At 35.0% G+C, this 15051-nt stretch overlaps 2 protein-coding genes across 2 annotated transcripts; one reads left to right on the top strand and one right to left on the bottom strand.

The window, feature by feature from the left end:
* Nucleotides 1-690: 690 nt before the first annotated feature.
* LOC133675341 (probable inactive purple acid phosphatase 27) lies at nucleotides 691-5886 on the top strand. The gene is made up of 12 exons (XM_062096693.1): nucleotides 691-963; nucleotides 1517-1608; nucleotides 1966-2032; nucleotides 2132-2254; nucleotides 2429-2521; nucleotides 2897-3026; nucleotides 3381-3462; nucleotides 3558-3690; nucleotides 4050-4255; nucleotides 4363-4488; nucleotides 4833-5136; nucleotides 5295-5886. The coding sequence occupies exons 1-12, from the start codon at nucleotides 760-762 to the stop codon at nucleotides 5598-5600; spliced, it is 1866 nt and encodes a 621-aa protein (XP_061952677.1). The 5' UTR covers nucleotides 691-759; the 3' UTR covers nucleotides 5601-5886.
* A 5279-nt stretch (nucleotides 5887-11165) lies between these two features.
* On the bottom strand, nucleotides 11166-14419 carry LOC133675421 (large ribosomal subunit protein bL21m). Its single transcript, XM_062096790.1, has 5 exons — nucleotides 13866-14419; nucleotides 13702-13782; nucleotides 13485-13586; nucleotides 11714-11788; nucleotides 11166-11621 (listed from the first exon to the last, which is right to left on the bottom strand). Exons 1-5 carry the CDS (start codon nucleotides 14304-14306, stop codon nucleotides 11502-11504), a joined length of 819 nt encoding a protein of 272 aa, XP_061952774.1. The 5' UTR covers nucleotides 14307-14419; the 3' UTR covers nucleotides 11166-11501.
* Between the last annotated feature and the right edge of the window lie 632 nt (nucleotides 14420-15051).

The raw sequence follows: 15051 nt of genomic DNA, 5'->3' as shown, positions 1-15051 counted from the left end.
TATGCTTTGATTTTCCTCCCAAATATAAAGTTTAGGTTCATCTTATTGAAAGATCTTTTGAGTTTCATATTCTTTTATTCAAATATCTTGTTTAAAAATACTTATAAACTAAGGTGTGGTTGTTGGAATTACGAGAGATATATTGTAAACATCCCAGTTATACAAGTGAGAAGCAATAAAAAAATTTTTTTAAAAAAAATCCTTGACAACAATAAAAAATTCATTATTTTAAACTACTTTAACAAGTAATAATACTCTTTTTTATTTTGATTTTAAGTATAATTAATTTTATTATTATTATACATGCTATGCTAAGATTTTAATTTTATATAAATTTTAAATTTAAATATATATTTAATATGCATACTATTATTTTTTTTAACTATATTTATGTTGAAAACATATTTATTATATATTATTAGTTTATATCCTTATAGATTTAAATTTCTCTACACGTTAGGCTTTTATTAAAAATATTTTTATATTTAACATTCTTGATAAACTAAATTTAGTTACTTCCCAATCTAATAATATAATATATATTTAGATCTTTAATAATAACAAAGTCTTTTCTTTGAAATCCGTGACCATAACGTCGTAAGAAACAAACAGCAACCGTTGACTTGAGAAAATGACAAGAACGATCCATGGCCGGCTCATGTAATGGTCCACACTTAATTAAAGGCTTCTTCTGTGCTTTTTAAATAAGGGATTTTGAAGTCATCGGTCACAGAGAGTGACAGTGTGAAAATAATACTAATGGAGAGTTTCTCATCTCTTCAAATTCTGATAATACTGTTAGTTGGATGCCTGTGTGTGGACTTGGGTCGTCTTGATGTAGCAGCTCACAGCAAGAATGGAATGGGAGTTCAGCCACTGTCTAAGATTGCTATTCACAAGGCTGTTTACTCTCTTCATGACAATGCTTCTATCACAGCATACCCGTATGTTCTTGGTGCCAAGGTAATATTTAGTTCTTGCCAACATGTCGCCTGATGAACTTTGTGTTACAATGTCCCTTGAAGCCTCCGAATACTGAATAGCATATATCTTGGCTGTTTTTTTATATTATTGTTCATGGCGTGTGTGCGCGCACATGTGCTTATTGGAATTCTAATGCAAATTGACGAAGTATTCTGAATTTGGAGTCCTGTGATTACAGTTCTTGGAACTGGTTTTATTACGAGTCCCTTCTCCATAATTTCATTGAAAAGCTTTCATATCTTTTTGAGGAGCTGTAGAAACACCTTCCAAAATTTTGGAATAGAACACATGAGAAATGGAGTTTTAACTGAGTATATAATAATCCATGGCATCAGAAACTACAAAGATCATAAACACTCAGCTATTCATATTACCAGAATTTATTGAGCTACACACAATGGTACCATCCCATAGCAGTTTGATGCTAACTATGCAAGGCACTGCAAAGTTAAGATAGCTGCTATATAAACAATGGCATGTTTCCTAACGCTACCATTTGAAATAGCAATATCTGGTTTTTATTCTTGTGCAGGGGGGAAGTTCCCAGTGGATAACTGTGGAAATTGAATGCCCCAACCCTACTGAGGATGACTGGGTTGCAGTATTTTCTCCGGCAAAATTCAAGTATAATCACTTTCCACCCCTTAATTGCTTTGTTTTCCATGTTTAGAATGAATGAATATTGGACAAGCATCTACATAGACTCTGCACAGACTGAATAAAACCCTGAGCAGAAATTCCCAATTTCTTGTAGATTGCTAGTCTTTTCCATCAATTTACTTGTAAAAGTAGGAAAAACAGGTTGTCTTTTACATCATTACTTGTATACATGGGAAAAAAGTTCATCTTGTTCTGCAGAAATCTTCTGAACTATTATGCTCACAAATCACAATCTCGTCATCGTCAAAAACTGCCTATTGCTGGAACTTTTTCCCTAATTTTCTATCTTATATAGTAATGAAATTCATTCTACTTTGCTAGCTCATCAACATGTCCATCTGATGACGTCAAACAAGACGAACCATATATATGTTCAGCTCCAATAAAGGTCTGCCTTAGTTCAATGCAACATGACTGATATTCTGTAAATGTGTAACCTTTTGAACTTGCTTTGAGCAATCTCATGATCTGCGATTCTCTTTCTCAGTACAAATTCGCCAACGATTCTGATGCTGGATACACAAAGACAGGCAAATCATCTTTGAAATTTCAATTGATCAATCAGCGGGCAGATTTCTCATTTGCTTTATTCTCGGGCGGGTTGTCAAATGTGCGACCAAGTCTATTTTCGTAGTCTATTGCTTATATATGTGAACATAAAATGCAATGTTTCAGGCTTGGATTTTAGTATCAAATTTCTGACTTGGTTCTACATTATTCTTGTGCCACTACTTCAATCTTGTTGCTCAATCCTTTAGATTGCCGATTGTTTTATGCATTGCAGCCAAAGCTGGTGGCAGTTTCTAACTTCATAAAGTTTGCAAATCCAAAGGCGCCTCTTTATCCAAGACTCTCTCAAGGGAAGTCTTGGGATGAAGTAAGTTTATGCCATTCAAATTCTATGCATACTTCTTTTAACCAGAAGTTTCAACAATCAAAGGCTTATTTACAAGCTCAAGCTACTGAGAATAATGAGAGAGAACTTTTGGGGACATCGCTATATATTGGTCATACCGATTGATTTGAAAATATTTAAATTTATAGTTTGTAAACTAAAGTCGCAAAGATGTAACATTTCTCACGGATGAATCAGAGATAAAGATAAGGTTGTGCTATTAATAATCATCCATGGAGTCTGAAAATTCATTCCATCGATCAGTTTTTAGCCTTTCCTGGGTGCTGCATTTTTTACTCACTTCTTATCAGCTTTGAGAATTCATTTTAAGATAGCTTTGTTTATTGTATCATGCAGATGACAGTTACCTGGACAAGTGGTTACGGCATTACAGAAGCTGTGCCTATGGTTGAGTGGGGTCTCAAGGGAGAGTCTCAAACTCGATCACCTGCTGGGACGTTGACATTTCATCAAAATAGCATGTGTGGTATGAGCCATATCCTCTTGGAATAATGATAATGGTATTTGCAATTATCTTAATAGTCCATCATGTTAGAAATACTTTTTTTATTCCTTTTCTTGCCCAATTATCCTCTTTCAAATGCATCAACTCGTGAAAAATAACTAAAAACTAAGTTGTTTCTGCGTTGTTTTCAAAATCTAGTCATGCTCTATGTTCATTCAGTAGCAAATGTTGAAATTCAGGAAGTATCTCGACTTTCTTCTGTAACAAGGCGACAGGAAGCTTTGTTTAGAGGAAGAATTATGCTTCTGCTATTTGCCTTGGACCGCTTACCGGGATAACATTTTCCAGTAGTAAATACTTGTTACATTGCTGCAGGTATACCAGCTCGAACAGTTGGTTGGCGTGATCCCGGTTTTATCCATACGAGTTTCTTAAGAGATTTGTGGCCAAACTCCATGTATGCATCTTAAGTTCTAAGAATCATATTATAACAATGACAAGGAGCATAGATGGGAGTTATTCTGATGGTTTCAGTGATGATTGTTTATTCAGGTACTCGTACAAGCTTGGTCATAAGTTAGTTAATGGTTCATATATCTGGAGCAAGTCTTATTCTTTCAAGTCATCACCATATCCAGGGCAAGAATCATTACAGCGTGTTGTAATATTCGGCGACATGGGAAAGGTACTATGAAGTAGTATAGTGCAGGATAATAATAGCCTTCTGGTTAAAAGCTTTAGTTTACTTGATATTATATATATATATATAATTTTCCTCAACACCATTTGTACTTTCGCTTGGATCAAAGAACCTTTGATCACTGAATACTTATAATAACATACATCGAAGAAGGTTCTATTATATTCCGTATCTAATGTTCTTGTAATTGATGGAATTTATAAATTTTAGTTACCAGCTATCAACGTTGACACAACAAACTCCAAGAGCTAAAAACTGTTCTGTAATTATGTGGTACATACACACAGTCACACACTGTTAGCTATCAATTAAAGACATCCACCATTTCTTTCTTTATGTTTCAGGCAGAGCGTGATGGTTCAAATGAATTTAATAATTACCAGCCAGGCTCCCTTAACACCACAGATCAGCTAATCAAGGACTTAAATGCCATTGACATAGTTTTTCATATAGGAGATATCACATATGCAAATGGATACATCTCACAGTGGGACCAGTTCACCTCACAAGTAGAGCCCATTGCATCGACTGTTCCGTATATGATTGCGAGGTTTGAATGGACGCTATGCTTGCTTGTTGCAATTCATGTATGATTATGCTAATAGGTACAAGTTTTTGCTACTCCAAGATACTTTAACATAGTTCTTTCTCCAACAGTGGCAACCATGAGCGAGACTCGCCAGGGACAGGATCCTTCTATGATGGTAATGATTCAGGTGGTGAATGTGGTGTTCTAGCAGAGACCATGTTTTACGTTCCCGCTGAGAACAGAGCTAAGTTCTGGTAAGTAAATCAGTTATAAGAATTATTCAAACATCATGAGAGATTTATTATGAGAAGACTTGAATATAAACACCTGTAGTGTATAAAGAAGGCCAATTCACTTTCCAAAGTTAATAAAGATTTTACAAATTCGACATGTTCTGTATATTCCTGAAGGATTCAAGAAAAAAGAAATCTACATATTTCAGAGAATGGCATGTGCTACTTTTATCAATCTTTCGGTGTAGATAAATATACATGCCTGTGATTATGTTTAGATTTAGCTTGGAAAATATCCAAATCCTTGTCTGGCCAGTTCTGCATTCAATATGTTTATCCATCAAGATGAGCACTGTTCTATGCAGGTATTCAACAGATTATGGCATGTTCCATTTTTGCATAGCTGACAGTGAACATGACTGGAGGGAAGGATCTGAACAATACAAATTCATCGAGAAATGCCTTGCATCAGCAGACAGGAAAAAACAGCCTTGGTTGATATTCGCTGCTCATCGTGTTCTTGGTTATTCCTCCTCCTACTGGCAGAGTGGTTCATATGGAGAGCCAATGGGAAGGGAGAGCCTGCAGAAGCTTTGGCAAAAGTATAAAGTAGACGTTGCATTTTTTGGACATGTCCATAACTATGAAAGAACGTGCCCAATTTACCAGGTATGCTTGTGTCTGATTTCATAAAGTAATCGCACCATTTTCTTGGCTTTCATGACTTTTTGTGCAAGTCCTGATTCTCATTCAACCCCTTCTCCTAAACCCAGTCTATGTAGATGCTTGCTAAGTTTGATCGTGTAATGTTTATTATGGCAATGCAGAATCAGTGTGTGAATACAGAAAGATCCCATTATTCAGGCACTGTCAATGGAACAATCCATGTTGTTGTTGGTGGGGGAGGGAGCCATTTAGGAGAATTTGGTCCAGTGCAGACCACTTGGAGTATTTACAAAGATTCAGACTTCGGATTTGTCAAACTTACAGCATTTAATTACTCATCTCTTCTCTTTGAATACAAGAAGAGCAGTGATGGAAAGGTCTACGATTCATTCACCATATCAAGGGACTACAGGGATGTGTTGGCCTGTGTGCACGATGGCTGTGAACCAATTACTTTGGCTCCATGAACCTGACTTCCCCTTCTATTTTCGTTTAAACTATGTGTGCTTTTCTTTATATATATAAAAATCTCCTATATCAATAAGGGCACGGGGGGGAGGGGGGGAGGGAGATCATGCGAAGAGCCTGCCTTTTATATACCTAGTCAATGAAAGAATTTCAAATTTCTTTTTCCATTTTTAAGTGAAAATGTAGGTCACTGTAAAATCATGTACGCACCAATCCTTGTTGACAAGGTTCAGAAGAAAACTAAAAAGCAGTGACAGCATAACTATAAAATCATTTACACAACAATCCAAATTTTATTTTATAATTCTTAGTTGTGCAGTCTGCAAACCGCAATAATTTATTGTTTCTTGAGAATAATCAATACATTATTCTCCTGAATTCTTGGTGCATAATGTTAAATTACAGCTATCCGAAGTATGAATTCTCCTTGATCATTCACTTTCAGGTGAATTTTGCCGGTGAGAGGAACTTCAGAAACTTTGCCAAAGGATATTTGTCCTAAAGAACAGTCGAATTTGAAGATGGATGAATTGCTCTGCCTGTTGTATCCATATTTTCTCATTGACAAACGATGAAAAAAAATAAAAACAAATTACCTCATTGCTAATCACAGTGTATTGAACAAAAATACATTTTTTGATTTATTTCATCTATTCCATGATCGAAACGAGATGATACATGTTACACCATGATTTTGAATCAGAAAAGAGATTTCAAGAAATAGCTCGAGTTTAGTTGCCACCGTTGAGTTTGGAACCCTGAGCAAACTGCAGTAGGAATTCTAAAGATTTCCCGAGAGAAAAATAGAGATGTCTCCTATATTACCCCTAATATGTCCCTTCCCTTGCCCCCATCAAGAAATAGAAAGTTAAAGGCAAGGTTCAAACGAGAAAAGGCTTACGATGAATACCTAGACACCCAGAGACCCCACTTCGTTTCCATTGGATCTATTCCTCGGAATTCCTTAAAAAAGAAATTAAAAATAGATTAAAACTAAAAATAAAAATAATTATCTATAAATTTAGAATTTGAAGTTATCTAATAAAAAGACCAACAAATTCTGTCTGTAACTCACTATAGGCTTAGGAAACAAAGAGAAGATTCAAATCAAGATGTTCTCAGTACCTTATGTCAAATAACAAAAAGAAAATAGAGACAAAAAATCAAAGATTAATATTGTATCAAATTACTTGTCTTCTTATAGTTGAATCTCTTAGATTCATGGAGATATAGAAGAGCATATAAGTTATCATGCTTATATATCCACCATTTGAGTCTCCAACAATTATTCCAATAATTACATATCGAATTTCATCTATGGACAAATATGCAAACATATGTTTCATGCTTGTTTGAGTAATAGCAATGACATTCCCCACTATTATACTCAGAATAGCTAGGATTTCCAGAACTAGGTGATTTTAAGTAGTTATGTATGAATCTACCACAACTAAATAAGAATTTATCCAAAACAGATTATAAATGGTCTAACTGATACATTTATGGATCAATAAGATAAATTTAGACCCAAAAGAAGATTTAGTCGTTTCGGACTGGAATAATGGCTCAAAGAGGCCATTACTTTTTATCCAACCGTTAGATTGAGCTCGAATCTTTACATTGCTACGTAAACCATCATATCTTTAGATATAGAAAATTGTGTTGAAACCCGCAGTTTTGATAGTTTTGTTATTTTCGGATTTCATAACTTATTTTGAATTTTATATTTCTTTCCCTTGTATTTTCAAATTTTTGCTTTGTTTTATAGTAGAAGAAGAGTTTTTTAAAATTTTATAAATCTTCTTAAAAAAAACAGATTTTATTATCATTACTTTTAGAGAAAGAATAAACCAGTGAGTTTGGGGTTTACATTGCAGTCAATTTTGCTTATAAAATTTGTTCATTTTTTTGTTTGTTATTATCTTTAGTTTTCATGAGCGTCACTTTTCTGTGTGATTAACTTTTTATTATCCCTTTTTCAATCTCAACGCGTTGTGAGCTAAATAGTTGCCATTTTTCATGTATCAGGTAACCGAGACGAACCAGGTTGATGTTCCACATGCTAGATTTCAACGTACAGATCAATGGCTGCCCGTTTATTCCTGGTTGGAATCTTTGGTTAAAGATGAGGAAGTCAAGTCCAAAGATATTTCTGACTGGCTGCCTGGGAATCCAGAGATTAGAGAACAGTTGTGCTCCATACATTCTTGATTATCATTTGATGCCCTGCGTTAAAAAGTAAAGATTCTGCAGAGGGGGGAAAGGAAGAAGGGAAAAACGGCTCATTATCTCAGCTCTTTTTGTTTGATTGGATCAGATTTCATCCTTGTTATTTATTTATTTTTATAAATATTTCAAATTAATATTTTTAAAATTTTATTTTTTAATATTAAATTAAATAATAATTAAAGTTTTTAGTTGATTTCAGGTTTAAAATTTCACGAGTTATAAGTTTGAAAGATTAATCTAGATTTTAAAGATTCATCCTAGCTTTTTTATTTTTTTTTAATTTATATTTTTTGAGTTTCATCTTTTATTATTTATTTAATTGGAAATTTATTTAATTATTATTTTTTATTTGCTTTCTATACCAATTTGAAAAATAACTCAAGCTATTTCAGGTCTTTATTTATTGTTTTTTGGTTAAAATTAGTCTTTTTAAAAGAAATTCTATCTTTAAATTAAATTAATTTAATCGATTAAATATAAATATAAAATGTTATATTTTATTTGATTGCTTTCCGGATTTTTTTGTTGATTTAACAGTGCATGCAGCCTCTTTCGCATTGAGATTAGAAGGGAAATGAGCTCTTTCTATTGGGGTGTTTTCCATAGTACAGCGACGGTAAGACTCCTGAGTATAATATTGACTTGTTTTTTTTTATGATTAATTATTACCATTTTTTTTTTTTTGCTTTATTTAATGTGACATCTTTTTTAATTATATTATTAAATTAATTAAATTTACTAAATCCAATCTAGTCAAGTTAATGACCTAGTTATCGAATTGTTAGTGACCTAGGTATCGAATTTTTCTTGCTTATTTGAAGACACTGGCTTTCTTAATTGAAATCGATAGCGTCTCTTGAACATTTTTTTTATATATATATTTAGGAAAATTTGACCTGGCTATGCGTGACGCGTACCTAGTTCGCACTATTTACTGATTGTATTTTTCCAAATATCGTTTGACCATTTAATGTTAATTTAGCAAGCTATGACTTTGCTTGAACAGGGCGTGCAGCCGATTGACGATCCTACTTCTCTAAAATTTTAGAAGAATGTGGAGGAGAAAGAGCCGGCATCAGCTCCAACTACGACCTCTTCACAGCTTTAGTGCTTGGTTAGATTCGATCTCCTATAATTGACATGCGTGGTAGACTCTCACACATTCCTTAAATTTCAAATCATGTTCTTCAACTAAATTTTTGGCAACATTGTTCCATTGAAATGAAAGAGTGGAACAATGGCATTACCAATCGGCCGTCCTGCAGATCGATTGGTAGTGACATACTCCATCCGCAGCCGGTAAAGAGTCGAATCTTACAGGAAAAAAAATACTACAAACAATCCTCATGATTGAAACACTGGTCACCGCAACTGCAGAAAATTTAGTGTATAATACAGTTGAATGCAAGATATCTCAGTTTCTGCAATCAAACTCAACTGGTTTTCATCTGGATTGGTTTAAATCTCGACCAGTTTGCATCTGGATTCCAATCCATCTAAATATGTAGCAATATATAGCTTACAATAATTGGGGTGAAGGAGTGACAAAGTAGAGAAACTAATGTGACAACCAATTCTATTAGCATAATCATTTTTAAAAGGAAAGCAGGGAGAGACAAAATGCTTCAGAAAATTCCAAGTCGTTTACATAGAGTTTGCAGTTGAAAGATGACTAATTATGGTGGCAAAGAAAGCTTCGGACTTCAAATTTATTTAGAATATAGAAGGAAACAGAAGATCTAAAATGGTGGCATGATTGGGCTCTCACCTATACATTGACCCCTAAGCAAGTTACTGGCATGGACAGCTAAAGCCTCGGCACTTTGAGGAAGCCAACGAAATATCAATAAAAGGGATGGTTCCAAAAAAGAAAATCAATTAAAGGGAGAAAATGACAATAAATTTAACGACCAAAAGTGGAGAGTTTCCATCCTAATCTAGACTTCTGTCAATCAAAGAGACATGCATGCAAGAGAGATCCAGAAGGGACTCACGTTGCAAGCGGCATCAATTTAAACAAAGAAGGAAAAAAAAATGGAGGGATGTATGTAGCTCTTTGCAAATGCCATTCACATCTATCATAATTATACTGTTATTAGTATGAAATGATGGCATTTAATGCATGGTCGTTGTCTTTATCCCCGAGTTTTCGACTATTGCAAGCAGCAAAGACGGGCAACACATTGCTCATGCAAAAAAGAAAAATTACTGTTCAATTTGGCTCCCCGGAGGTAGCCCATCTGAGAAGTGCATTTGCGCACATGCAAGCATTCATAACTGGCAGTCCTGTTACAATTCCGACCTTGAAAGAACAGAAACTGAATCTGATCACCTGTGAACAGTACTACAAACTAAAACTAACCATATATCTCAGAAAGTTTGTGTTTGAGTATTGTTTGTCTGGTTTATTCATGTTCATTCTAAACAATGGACAGAAGAAAAGAAGACAGGATAGAAAGGAAAGGAGCTTGGTTTCTTTGCTCTGACTTTGGAAGAAATAAATGGAGGCAAAAATGAGGCCTCCCTTCTGGACATCAAGAAAACCAATGTCTGCAAATTGAAGGGATTGAAGGAAAAATAGATAAAACTAAGGCCAAGCACACTTGATAAGTTTTTGGAAGTAAAAGAAATGATGCATTTCTCTTCATGTCTACCTCTATATCATCCAAACAAATGGGAAAATAATTTTCGTTTCTTTCAACAAATTTGTTCTTTCCTTTTGTCCATACACACCCTTGACAGTTTGGACAACAATACCTTTACCATAATGACAGCAATTCACTCAAAATACAACTTTCAAAGTTCCAAAATTGTCTGAAATAGTGTGAAAGACAATCCTAGAAAGTACCAAACACTTTCAACTATATATGGCAGAACAAAACTCTATCGACCTTCGGTACACTTTTCATTGCAGCTGCCAGCCCTTCTTTAAACTTAATTCTACAATGATCAATAGTATTACTGTTTTGAATTACACAATACACATTCACATGCGGACACACAACCACCCTAAAACATCACCTAATTTTTCATTCACAACTACAAACATGAAGTTGGAAAAGTGTAGGTTGGCATATCACAGTTCAAGCAAATAAAATTGCATAAAAAAAGAACAAAAGTACATGGCACCCTTCTGAAAGCCACAAGACTTTTTCATTGTATAGCATCCCAGCCAACTGTCTCAGAGCAATGTTATAGTCTTATGGCTAAACTAGAGATAAAAACAGGCACAGTGTGTAATTAACAAGTTATACTGTGGGATCATCTGAACAGAAATGCCATTTTAAACAAATCACAATGCAGGAGCAGGTTTTCAGAAAATAAATCCAACAAGCTAGACTGCAACGAGTAATACTTGATTTAATCCTTGAAAATAACTCTATTCAGAACAAGAGTGTGCTAGCAAGCCTTGGCTATGATAGTAAATGCAAATAAACTAACAAGAATTACAAAAACAAAAGGTTTCCCATGGGAAAAAAAAAACATACTTCCAATGTACCAACTCCTCAGCACCTATGGTAAGATAATAAGATTTGCTTCCTCAAATGGCATCCAAAATGTACATTGGATGAACCAGGATGGAGATCATGCTTGGTAAAATAGCATTGAAAGTCAACTCCAAATAACAGAGAGCCATTATTGTGGACATACAATCAAAGGAAAAATACCTCTCAAGCAGCAACCGCAACCTTTTCTTGCTGCTTAACAGCTGCCATTTTTTGCTTTGGATCAACTTTTGGCTGTGGTTTCTCAATTCCTTGGATATCAGCTATTCTCAACCTAGTCAATTCCTGAAAAACAGAAAAACATGGGTGGAGAAAAATGAACACCACATAATTGGAGAGAGAAAGCTAGAACCATTCAGAAAATGATCTTTTTATACCTGGCGATGTCCTTTCGTTCGACGGTAATTCTTCCTTCTCTTTTTCTTAAAGATAATTACCTTTGCATCTAATGCCTGAGGGAAAAAGGAATTAAACATGGTGATTAAATTTCATACATGAATAAACAAATCACCGATTGTAAAAACCATATACTTAAAGCAAAAAGAAAACAAACAAAATGAGGACATATGATGTGCTGTAATTATATTGGTCAGCAAGTTTGGGACAAAAAATTTCCCAATTAAGCTATAGGACTCTCTCTCTCTCTCTCATGATAAATGAAAGCTTTTTTCTTTGATCAAAAGAAACCAAAGCAGGAGCTAATCCCTACTACAAAACATTAAAGAAACCGTATCAGCCACAGCTGAAACAAACAAAGCTTTAACAAAATCCCCAATAAATACAAACTGCAGAGTACTAAGCATTAGCAATAGCTTTCTGGGGAATCTTTGTATGAAGCAGTCTACATTTCACTAAATAGACAACCAGGCAGTAACATCAGCTGGAGAAGATCATTTATTGTCATGAACCCTACTGTTACTCTCCTTCCAGAACCCATATATAACAGCACACCAAGCTAATCTCAAGAGAGAAGAAAGAAAACACTTCTTTTGAAGGATAGCTGTTGCCCATTGCAACCCGTTAACCCAATCACCTATATTCCTTACAACACCACTTAGCTGCAAATATTCCTCCAGACAACAAATGAAAAGGAGCAGCCAAGAAATAGGTGATCCCTGTTTTCATCAGCAACTCCACAAAGAGAACAGGGCAGATATTTCTTCCTATAGCATCTATAAATCAAGTCGGAAGACTTTGTTTTGGGGTTCCCCGAAGCCCCTGGATTGTTTCTGCCAACAAAATGACCACAGAACCTGTTCCAAATGCTTTTCTGATCCGGAAGTGGAGTTCTTGTGAAAAGAATACGATGCTGCTCTCCCTCCCTGTCTTTTCTCGCTTTCCCCCCTCTTAACACGGCCACAAGAGGAAGAAATCTAAGAGAAGAGTGTTTTCTCTTAGGTCTCTCACTTTAGTACTCAGTCTATCCTGGATAGCCATCCAAGTGATGAAACCATGCCTGGAAATGTGACCCAAACAAGATCAAACCACTCAACTTTAGTGCCTTTAACCCTGAGATACTGCCAAGCACTTCGAGATGAGAATTTATCATCTAGTGTAAGATTCCGAACTGAAAAGTCTTCACTTAAAGGATGAACAACACTGCAAGCACTTTGAACCTCCACCATAGCTTCCAAACAAGCATTAGGCCAACACCACTCATTATTGACAATAACAGCTGCCACTTTAGAATTTAAACCTAAGCCAGACTCATGAATAAGTCTTGACCCGTAAACTTTAGCTAAGGGATAAGTCATTTATCCCACCACAAACAAACATTCCTCCCATTACCAACAACTAGATCAATAAGATCCCAAGATATTCTTCTTAGCTTAAGAACGTTCCTCCATGCCCAAGTACAGTTAGTTGGGTCTTTAAGACACCAAATACATGAAACCAAGCAACCCATAAAGAACCTGATTCTCTCTGTCTTATTTAGCTATATGGGAACACAAGTTTTCAGATTTGAACTTATTTTTCAACGGGAATAACTTCTACAAGAAATATTTTTTCATAGTAATGGGCAAAGTTGTATCTTCGTGTGGACACACCACCATAGTCATCTGATGTCTTTCACTTTCACAAAGGCATTGAGATGTGTGTGTGTGTGTGTGTGTTTATGAAAGTGTTAAAGAGAGGAGGGACACTTACATGCTCCTCAACAACTGCATGAACAGCTGCATCCGGCAATATAGGTCTACCAATGATTGTTTGAGTACTTGTTCCTAACATGAGAACCTTGTTCAAAATCAACTGCAATAGCAATGGACACGATCACGAAAGCATCGTTCATTCAGTTCGCCGAAAGTATTTAATATGAAAGGAAAACAATTTGCTTTCAACTTCCAGGAAAAATGGGCAACTCTACCTTATCATTTACTTCACAAAACTTCAATCTCTCCACGTAAATACAATCTCCATTACTCACCTTAAATTGATGAGAACCAACCTACACGCACCAAAAAAATATAATATATCACCGCATAATCTCAAAAAAGTTCAAAATACAGCAAGACTTGAAATGAAATAAACCTGAACAACAGCGAAAACCGGCTCACGATGTTTTAAAACCCGGTCCGATGGCAAGAGCGGTCCCATCACTTTATACCCAATTGCGGCAGCCTCCGCTTCTATCTCTTCCGCTGAATATTCTCTCTTCATATCCGACACCGTAACATCATCCACCTCCGCCTCATTGCTATCACTGTCGTAATCTTCTTCTTCTTCTTCTCCTTCTTCACCTTCATCTTCTTCGTTTTCGCTGTCGTCGCGAGAACTTGAAGAGAAACTGCGAGCGTGGAACAAGGTGGGATCAGTGTATAGAAATTGTTGAAGGGGTTTGGGAGAGAGAATGGATTTGAGAGAAATGGGGGCTAGAAGGTGAGGTAGAGGTTTGAGAGAGGTTGTCGGTTTTGAGGAGAGGAGAGGTAGGGCATGGCGGGTTACGGTTTGGAGCCACCGTCTCTGCGCCATGGATGGTGGTGATTGCGGTGGTGGAGGTGGTGATGGATTGTAGTAGGGTTTTAGTGTGCAGGTGAAATGGGGGGGTTTTGAGGCGATGCTGTGAGGTTTAATATTTTAGAACGACTTGTCGTGTGGGAGAGTTGTAATAAACGGAGTACAAATGCAAATTTAGTGCATGTACGTTTTTAATTTATTCAACCAAGTACCTTACCTTTAACTTTTTCCAGTAAGATCTCACTTTTTTTAATTGTTGTATCTTATATGCCCAATATATTTTTAAATAAATGAATATTTAGGTTTTAAACATAGGAAGAACAATTATAGGCTTGGTTGTGGTAAAAAAGTATTCGGTAATGATAAAAAAAGAATTTGGTAAATAACAAAGTTTAATAAAATTTTATTTTAAAATTGCTATTGGAATGAATGAAGGCATGCACGGGAGGTTTTTATTCTTGGGTCAGGCATTTGCCCTAAGCTCATTATATATATATATATATATATATATATATATATATAATTTTGATTTTTTTACTTAAACCTTATTTTATATATTTTTTAAAAAACCATTTTTAAGTTTTTATTGTACTTCACTGTGTTTTTTTTTTACTTATTTAACTTTTTAAAATAATAATTATTTTTTAATTATATTGAACGTATTTAATTTTTGAAGAGTTTAGCATGATTCGTTTATAATTTTTATATATATTTTATATATATTAAATTTATTTTTAGAGATAAACAATATATATTTATA

This window comes from Populus nigra, chromosome 16, assembly GCF_951802175.1.
Source record: "Populus nigra chromosome 16, ddPopNigr1.1, whole genome shotgun sequence".
Taxonomy (NCBI): Eukaryota; Viridiplantae; Streptophyta; class Magnoliopsida; order Malpighiales; family Salicaceae; genus Populus; species Populus nigra.
This window is presented reverse-complemented; position numbering and strand designations above follow the sequence as displayed.

What these genes read in the sequence shown, in the direction of transcription:
- LOC133675341 (XM_062096693.1), top strand. Translation starts at nt 760, where the DNA reads ATGGAGAGTTTCTCATCTCTTCAAATTCTGATAATACTGTTAGTTGGA. An exon ending in TATGTTCAGCTCCAATAAAG is followed by an intron (nt 2,033 to 2,131) that starts GTCTGCCTTAGT and finishes TCTCTTTCTCAG; the next exon opens with TACAAATTCGCCAACGATTC. An exon ending in GAGAACAGAGCTAAGTTCTG is followed by an intron (nt 4,489 to 4,832) that starts GTAAGTAAATCA and finishes TGTTCTATGCAG; the next exon opens with GTATTCAACAGATTATGGCA.
- LOC133675421 (XM_062096790.1), bottom strand. Translation starts at nt 14,306, where the DNA reads ATGGCGCAGAGACGGTGGCTCCAAACCGTAACCCGCCATGCCCTACCT. An exon ending in TTTGTGAAGTAAATGATAAG is followed by an intron (nt 13,587 to 13,701) that starts GTAGAGTTGCCC and finishes TTGCTATTGCAG; the next exon opens with TTGATTTTGAACAAGGTTCT. An exon ending in GAACGAAAGGACATCGCCAG is followed by an intron (nt 11,622 to 11,713) that starts GTATAAAAAGAT and finishes TCTGTTTTTCAG; the next exon opens with GAATTGACTAGGTTGAGAAT.